Source organism: Poecilia reticulata, linkage group LG9 (genome assembly GCF_000633615.1).
Source record: "Poecilia reticulata strain Guanapo linkage group LG9, Guppy_female_1.0+MT, whole genome shotgun sequence".
Lineage (NCBI taxonomy): Eukaryota > Metazoa > Chordata > Actinopteri > Cyprinodontiformes > Poeciliidae > Poecilia > Poecilia reticulata.
In genome coordinates this window covers 13746432-13755993 of record NC_024339.1, presented here as the reverse complement: position 1 = coordinate 13755993, position 9562 = coordinate 13746432, and the positions used below count along the sequence as shown (strand labels likewise).

Genomic DNA, 9562 nt, shown 5'->3' with positions numbered 1-9562 from the left:
GGGTATTAAATAAGATCAATAAAATGTTTGTTTTCCCTATAGAAACATTATGCTATGGCATATAACATTATGGAGAAGACTTTGGCAAAAGAATGAAGAAGCACATTAACAAAGTTCTTCACAGTTCTTGAGGACCACTGTGAAATCTCCAGAGCCAACTACCCGGTCAATTCAGAGCACTTCCTGCTTCTCTCTGCAGTTGGGCTTTAGACAGATCATAATTGTACTTTCCAGCAGGATTTAACACCTGCAATTACCAAAAGTACCAGCACCTGCTTTAATGACCATGTGTTATCACTGTCCTTAACTGACCATCAAACTCACCTAAGTCCCATAGCTTAGTGGTCCCCAACCTTTTTATTACCGCGGACCGGTCAAGACTTGGAAAATTTTGCTGCGGCCCGGGGGGGAAGGGGGGGTGCGCGTGAACCGTCAGATAAGGCTTCTGCATGTTGGTGTTCCCGCTAAATCCTTAATATACCCAATTTGGGCTGTCTTGGCCTTTTATTGCAGCCTGTAGGGTTTTCCCTGACTGGGAACGAGAATACAACTTGTTGAATGTGACAGGTAGCCAATCAGAAAGTGCGGTGAGAGGGGAATCCCTAACAGCTGACAACTGAGAGTCCGGTGGATATCGGAGATATGTGGAAATGTTTATTATATGTAAAGGTCATTATTAAATATGTTTATTATGTTTATTCTGTTAAAAATGTTAACTATGAAAAAACAGTCACCTCCAAATCATAGTGCAGCAAATAGAGAGGCTGCTCCCGTCGTCTTTTATCCACCGCCTTTTCTTTTTGTCACGTCTTTATTTTCTTAAAATGAGTCCACAAACTATCACTATTGCTTCTACATCGGCATTCTAAATTCTATGTTGGGGTTTTACTGGATTATCCTCTGGAATCTGGAATCGGTTCGTGTTGCTCCTGCCTTGGACACACGAACCGATCGAACCTGTTGTACTTTTATCAGCTCTGTGGTCACAGAGGTTTGGAGAATCGGCCGACAATTCTTAAATCTTGCCATCTAAACCAGACTTAAGACCCACCAGCTCTACTCATCTCCTCTCGACCACTGCCCAAACGCTCCGACTCTGGTTGCTATGGTAACGTTTACACTTCCCTTCAAAATAAGATACATATGCGCCACAAAAACGAATATTGTACTTTCGTGAAAACTTTAACTCACGATACTGACTAACGGGAGCCCTGAGCTTGTTTCTCTGCAACGAGACAGTCCCATCAGGGAGTGATGGAGACAATAACACCCGAGCTGTGTTGCTTATATCCACAGCCTGTTTGGTCTCTACGTGGTGAAGCAGCTTGAAGCTTCATTGTCTCATTAGCAGCCGGTCGCCACATGTTACGCAGAGCGGGCTTGTAATGTGGGACTCRCCTACCRCTCCGGGATAAATCCATTCTCCTGTCTCTTCTCTGGGCCTTTTCCCCTTTGCAAAGAAACTTTCCAAAGACATCGGATCTGCTTCTTACTCATTTTGCTGCTTGTGGGTTCAGAGTTGGCGCGCAAGTAACCGAGAGAATTCGGTTTAAGGATTTTCAAAATAAAAGATCCTCCAGACTCACATAATACATAAAACGGAAATATTTCACTATTTATTGTGCGGCCCGGTACCAATTGGTCCACAGACCGGTACCAGTCCACGGACCGGGGTTTGGGAACCACTGCCATAGATAACTGCATTTTCAAAAGAAAGATGAAAGGCTCATTGTCTCCATGCTATGCCACATTGATGCAGTAATAATCCAGGCAAAAGTAGTCCAGACCAATTATTTAGTGGATAAACTATGCAACACATCAACATCCCATAAATGAATCATTGGTCTTATTCAATATTTACTTTTTCTAAGAAACTGAATTTTGTGTTTTCAGCTAATCTTTGATTCTTCAACAGGTCAAGAATTCCAAAGACATTAAAACTAGTTTTGAAGCTGATAAAGGATAATTGTCTTCCCTAAATATCAATTCTTTCAAATAAATCAAGTCTCACAGCAACAGGTCCTTCATAATTGATGTTGGAACCGCAACAGAACATATTAATGGTTATACTCAAGAAAAAATAGGCAATCATAATCAAGCAAAAATTGGCCATTAAGTCAACACTGCTGCAAAAAAGAGCCCCGTCTATAAATGTGTCACAAAGACTGATTAATGTACAGTCTGGGGATCAAATATGTGACCATTACTGATCTATAGCTGAAACAGTCAGGCGTGTCTGCTAGCTATTAAAAGAGGACATTTATTCTTAATATTTTTGATGGACTGATGCACTTCCAGATTTCAGCAGTCGTTTGATAATTGAGCAACTGAAGCGTCAATGGTTTTAGTGAGTGCCGGAGAACAGCAGATACAGAACCAAAAGCCGAAAGGAAAACACTCTCAGGAGGGATTACTTTGACAATGACATACAGTTGCCTTTGTCATCCAGTCGCATGTGCACATGAGCAGATGTGTGAGGCCGCCCCCGCACAACAGGCACACACAATCGCCTACACATTTCTCCCATTACTCTTCTGTTGCTTCCATGGATCATATTTTCCAGATGCATTCAGAAACGGATGAGATTGACAAAGGCAGAAAAAGAGAAAGCAGATAGTCCCTGATTTCAGCTTGAAGAGGTAGTGAATGATAAAGTGAGAGCAGGAAACCAAGAAAGGGAGACGAAGGAGTGGATAGAGATGTGTGCATGTCTGATGATTAATGCCTGGAAGGTGAAGGAGTGGAATAGGGAGGTCAAGGGAACTGCTAGCAGGACAGGGGGAGGACGGGGGAGTCTAAGCATCTTTTTTTTCCCAGCTGAAGAAAACATATGCTGGCGTCATGGTGATATCTGTTTTAGCAATGAGACTGGCCTGAACAGGTTCCTTAACTTTCCCTCTTCATGCAGAGCTTACCTTCAGCTCTCCTGCTTTCCAACAACAAAATGACAACTAACTTGAAAAAAAATAAAGATTTTAAACCACATGCATCTTATATGCTTTTCTGTTGCATAACTTCCAAGAAGGGTTTTGGAAAGGTAAAAGGTCAAACCAGAACACAGAAAAAGCCCAAGAGCCCCCTTAAAGATATCTAGAGAATGCTGAACATGGCCGACAAATGAAGGGACAGCTGCGATCGTCCCAGAGCTCCCCGCTCTCTCAGGAACGGGAAGTTACAAGGCCGCTCACACACGCCTGTGTTTGCTTAGTCTCTGACACGGAAAGACAACCAACACATGAGATGGGAAGAGGGGGGAAGAGGAGGCAGAGAGAGTGGGAAAAAAAAGAGTTGGAGGGTAAAAGACTTATGCTAAACATTAGTTTTATTTGTCTGTTATTCAGATTCCTCACAGAATGGGAAACATACACACAGGCAGGTTGCACAGCACATTATGAGCTTTAACTACTCTCACAACAACTACTTCACATGGAGAGAGTTTCACAGCATTTTTACCTAACGTAAAAACAAAACTGTCATACAGTTATGACCATAACATTATTTAAATGCTTTAATTAAATGAAAACATTTATTTTATTAAATGAAAATTATGCTAAATCAAGTAGTAGCTTGTGGTTAGGGTCATTACACTATTTTTCCATTCAGTTTGAGTTAATGGGTTAATTAGGTTTACCAATTAGTATTTTCTCTTGGCAACTTCAGTTTCAAAACATTACCTAATTCTTTAGTTTCCACACAATGTCTGCCTTTTGTGTGTGTGTCTTTTTTTGTAAGTAAAAATAATCACCAACACCAAAATTTCTTATTTTTATAAGCAAGGGTGGAGTGCAGAAATCTTCTTTCAGCCTGCTGAGCACTACAGCAACAGGTAGGGGAAGGGAAGTGTTGTGTTAAGTGGCATTTTTTTGCTCTCCAGGAAAGCATTGTGCCCTGTACAAGTTTTCTATTGCTTTTCTTCATGAACACACACTAAAGATTTGACATCCTTTGTGTGGAGCAACACCTTGCTGAGAATAAAAAGTGGTTATGTGATTTGTGCAGGACAGTAATGCACTGTATCTGGACCCAGAATCGTATGTTCCCATTTTAACTGGTTGTGAAGAGAGCAGCAGGAGGGGCTCAACCAGGACACCGTTAATGCGAGAACCATCACTGACTGTGTTACTCAATGCTTAACGCACTTTACTGTGATGATTGTAGTGTTATGTCTGGAAATTCATTTAAGGGTCTTTAACCTAAAAACCTAAAAAAGTTTTTAAAATGAAATGACATCAGGCTTAAATAGTGCTTTTCAACCCTCCAAGAGTTTTCAAAACCGTGACATATCGTGTTACCAGTTACTCATCCATGACTGGATTCTTGTCATTACTTTTTTTAAAGAACAGACTTACTGCATAAGTCATCTGGGGACAAAGAATTATTTGAGCTTTATAAATAAGATTTTTTTTCCAGACACTACTGAAAATGTATTCAGTTCCAGAGGTCTCATTATCAAATTTCTTTTCCCTCATTTTATCCTTTTCAGATTTTCACAATCTTCAAGAAGTATCATTACATTTCCCAAAGAAATACTCATAAAAATATATTAGACTTAAAAAATTATGGTTCAGAACTCAATAAGACTTATGTGATATCTAACATCTTTGTTAATATATCACTTTCATCTAATTTGATCTGAAAGACCTCATCATCAAACTAGTGGCCTATCCAGTTTGTTTAGATTTCAACTATTAGCAATTCAATTGGAAAACTACTTATTTTAGTGTTGCATAGTACAATTTGTCTCATTGATTTGATTAGATACATATCAAAAAGCTAATGAATAGTTGCCTGAAACTTGCACTAAGTTCATCATCCAATACCTGGAAGGCATATTGGATGATGAACTCTAGGCTGATTGGAAACCTCTGACTCTGTATCCCACCTTCAGGTGGGAGGTAGTGGGTAAGGTGTTCTTGTATTCCTTACTGGAATACAAAAAATTCTGAGTTCTGAGAACAAAGAGCACGCACATTTAGAGCCGAAATTCAACAACCAACATGGCTTCCGCTCAAAAACATTTTATTAAAGTTTCAGGAGTGAATCATTTCTCAGCACTTCTGATCATTTATACCGCAATAGAGAAGTGGGACAGGTGATGATAGCCTCTACCTCTGTGAGAGAAATGTATTGTTATTGACTTTGTGTTGCAACTAGGTTTTAGCACAAGAGTAATAAGCATATTCTACAGCTTTTGTGACTTGCTATGAGATCAAGCTCAACTCATGAGTGACATCATTCCCATATCCGAACTCCAACTTCTAAGACACCTGGGATGCAGCAGTACCCAGCTGGGAACGGAGCGGTAAACAAGGCGCCATCTATTTCTAGCCTTATACCTGGCACCTCATTTTATTTCCTGCAAAATCCCATGCCCCATTTCTGTGAGAGAAATGGAAAAATCAAACCATAGCTTTTCTCTGCTACTTTTAACACCAAATAAAATGTAATTTTTGTTTGAAGAATTAAGTTGCTTGCTTTTAAGTGGAAAATATTACAAAAAATAACTTTGGAATCAAAAACAATTCTACAAAAAAAATGCTATTTCAGAATAACCAATTGCCAAATGTAGAATTAATGCTATAAGGAATCTGCTTTTTTTATAGGAAGATCAAATCAGGAAACAGAAGCATAAAGTGACACTGACTTCATTTGTTTTTCAACCCCTCAAACACACACACATAAAACTTCAACCAAGAGTCATTTCTCCTGGTTGGTGGCCCACTAATTAATCCAAAAATAAACCAACTAGCCCTCTCTGAAACACACACACGGACACACACACCTTCAAATACCCTCACTTAAAACAGCTGGCCAAACTAATCTTGTGTAAAGTGATGGCAACAAGCCCATTTGAAGACAGTGAAGCCCATTTGAAATCTTTGATGTTGAGTCACTTGGTCAGCAAGGCAACACTTTAGCGAGCTCAGAGATATTTACAAGCTCTTTAACTCACCTTTTCTTCTCCACAGCTGCTTTGACACAATCTAACAGAGAAAATATAAACCTGAGAGGCAGGGATTACTCAAAGAAATTCATAGTACAACACCTTTTTGAATCAATATAGAAATGTTGTATTTCATTATAACATCTGCAAAAACACTGCACAGAGAAATGTTTTGTTTGTTTTCCAGTTTTGCATCTAATTTAAACAAAACATGTGAACTTAATCTGTGTATCAACTGATACTGTTAGATTTTGTTTTCAGAATCTACTTCTGAAACCTGAAACTGAGGCATAATATCCTAATCAACTAGGGTACTGGTGCCCCCTGCTGGTAAACTCAGCTCTCTGTAGTCATCACTTGCAGAAAATGTGAAATATAGATTTTAAAATGTAGTTCTGTATTGGGCATGAATACTATGTATAAGAAGTTAAGATAAACATTAGCACTTCACACATTTGAGACATTTTTTCTCTAAGTAACATAACAACACCAATAATAATAATAATAATAATAATAATAATAATAATAATAATAATAATGAGTTGTTATTTTTAGTCATTCATTTAATTTGACATTTTTGACTGTTGATGTCAGATTAATAACTTTTGATGAGATGCTGCAAAATTGTGTTAATATTTAAACAGCATTTTGACAAAAATAAAATAAAAATAAAATCTAGCAGAAAGAGAAAAAATGACAATAAAATGTCCCACTAAAAACATCACAACTCCCACTTATACTGTACCAGATGCAGTGGTACAGTACAGCATTAACTTCAGCTGCAGCCAACAAATTCTGACCAAAGGTTTGAGGCGCATGAGTTCCCAACGTCGGTGGACACGATGCACCTGCCACACATCTGTAACATTTACAAAAAAAATATCCCACATCTGCGAAAATTAAAGCTCAGTTTTAGAAAACATGGATAACTTCACTGACAAAAACGCAAACAAACAAAGCCCAAACAAAACTGGTGTACCAAAATTGGTATGTTCGTAGCCATGAAATTACAAGGTAACTTCATAGTTTATACAGCTATAAAAACAAAACTGTACACCACTGCTTCATGAATACTGTGGTTTTCAAAATTAGGTCCCTAAGAAAAGCTCAATACCTTTCTGTTAATTTGTTCCTCTTTTGAAAGCCTTTGATTAAGCCACTGTGGTGGCATAAACGTTTATAAATGGCTGGGTTGGTAACAGAGACACTCCATGAGAGAGCACAAGCGCGTCGAGCCAGAAGGAATGTGGTTTTGATTTGGAGAACGTGCCAACGTTCCAGCCAATGCTAATCATTGGGAAAAGCTTGTGAAAACCATGATGGGTTTCACAGACCAAGCTTTTGAGCTTGGGGTTACATCACAAATCCACTTAAGCTTTTTATGTAATTTGGTTAAATATATTGCTTTTTATCTTTTTATTTCTCCAGTTTGGATGAATAAACTTGTGGGAAAGTATAATATATATACATATATGAGGGGAAATTTCTATTAAAGTGCTTTCCCTTTATATGAACTTCCAATCCCACAATAAGTGTGCGTGTCTTTTAGGGACAGGATGTGTGTGGTGTATTGTTTAAAAAGGGGGGGGGGGTAAAGCTGCTGCTGGCATCAGAATGAGGGAGCAGCTCAGCTTGTAACGCTCACCACAATATAATCTAATTTCCATGGTGTTAAAGAAAAAAAAGATCTTTACTGAGAAACCTGTTGTAAAAAGACGGTGTGGGCAACTGCTTACATATGCAACATTCATATAGAAACAACAAAGAAGGATGTGAGAAAGAGTTCCAGAACTCCTCGGTATCTATTGCCTTATCCTGAACATAGATTGGTCGTTTTCCTTGAATGTTACAAAGGATTCCTGCTTTAGGGTTTCATTTTTTAGGATTTTTAAAGGTAAAACCTTGTCACAAATGGGAAGAGTTTGCCGTTGTTTGCAAGATTCATCATAAACTGGAATAGTTGCTTCATTAAGCAGAAGGATCATCCAGTTAGAAGCTTAGGCTGTGCTAGACTTGTTTGTTGAGTGAGGGGGTCAAAACATATCCAGCCACTATCTACTTTTACCCGTAATTCAACTGCATTTAATTTTCATTCAGCTCAGTTAATATTCAGTCTGAACAAGCAGAACAGAGAATCTTCATTCTCACAGCAAGCAGATGAATGCATATTTTCTCAGCAGTGACAAAAACCACGGATCACCACACCCATGTAACTACATATAAACAATGATATTAAATGACTACACTTAAATTATAAGCGATTCACCTGCTCACAACTTCTTCCTGGTCCACATGGACATCAATCGTGCATTCATTTGTGCATAATCAAATGTTAGCTTGCTGCAGAGGCTATTTTCAACTAATTTTGGACTTTTAGCTCATACAGGTGACTGATGTCTGGGGATTTTGTTGCTGATCTGGAGGCTGAATCAGTGCTCTGCTGCCACATTGGAGACTGGAATTACAAGCACCACTTCAGCCAAAGTTTAGACAAGATTCTCTGAATGAGAGGTTTCCTGATCCTGCAAACACTCACTTCAGTGGGAGGAAATCCCGCAGGATACACTCCTTCTCCACCAGTGGTTCAGCTGCACCGGTCTGTGACCTGTAGCGGTCATAGACGCGCTCAAAAGCTTCCACAACTCTTCGACATGCTGGCAGCTTCTGAATAGCGAGATGGCTTGAGTACGGTGAGAAGGTTAGAGATGGTGCTCTGATGGAAATGTAAGGGTTTTTGATTGATTTAGTTACCTCCACATTGTACTATGTGCATATTGAAAATGTCTGCACGTCTGTACCAAGTGGTCAGTTGTGTGTAATCTGTCAAGATGACAAATGATCTTCAGATTTTTCTGAAGTCAAATATGGAAAATATTTGGTTAACATGACCCCTTATATTTCTGAAAAAAGTCAACCTCTCTGTGAAACCTGGTGGTGGCAGCATAATGCTTTGGGGCGGCTTTTCTTCAGAAGAGACAGGACATTTGTTCTGAGATAATGGGAAAATGTATGTAATTTGAGCGAGCTTAGCTAGATAATAGCTGTTAACACATGCTGGACACAGATGCACAATGTCAGCTAAGACTGCAGAGAAAAGTGGTTCAGCAAAATGTTGATTTAGGGTGACTGAATACAAATGCTTGTCACAGTTCTCTCTTTGTATTATTTAAAAAAATTATAAACATGTTTGATTTGTCTTCTAAATTACCCCTTCTGGTTTAAAATTTAAAAAATCTGAACAAGTCCAAGAGGTACGAAGAATTTTCCAAGGCGCTGGGTTTCTTCTTATTCTCACACAAGATCTTCGATCATCTCTAAACCACTCACACATCTCCCCCATCAGCCTCATCTCTAATCTACAGGGTTATGGGCATTCAAGGTGATTCCAAATATTTGACTGCTGGAAATTGATATGATGGTCTGCAGCCAGCTGCACAAACACAATGTAGGTGATTCATGAACCCACCTGCGAGCTGCTTGTAGTCCAATCTGACAAAGAACCCACTGCTGCTCTGGAGGCACTGCAGCACAGCCTGATAAATATAAGGAGAGAGGAAGGTGGGTGGTCTCACACACAGATAGCTGAGCAGTCTGAGCTACTTCTTCCATACAACCCCC

The 9562-nt window shown here is 39.1% G+C and overlaps 1 protein-coding gene across 1 annotated transcript in view; it reads right to left on the bottom strand.

Annotated features, from left to right (window-relative positions):
- Positions 1-8476: 8476 nt before the first annotated feature.
- LOC103470641 (mediator of RNA polymerase II transcription subunit 15-like) overlaps positions 8477-9562 on the bottom strand; it is a 15070-nt gene continuing 13984 nt past the window's right edge. The window contains exon 3 of the mRNA XM_008419251.1: positions 8477-8657. Coding sequence (XP_008417473.1) covers positions 8477-8657 — 181 coding nt within the window. The remainder of the gene's footprint in view (positions 8658-9562) is intronic.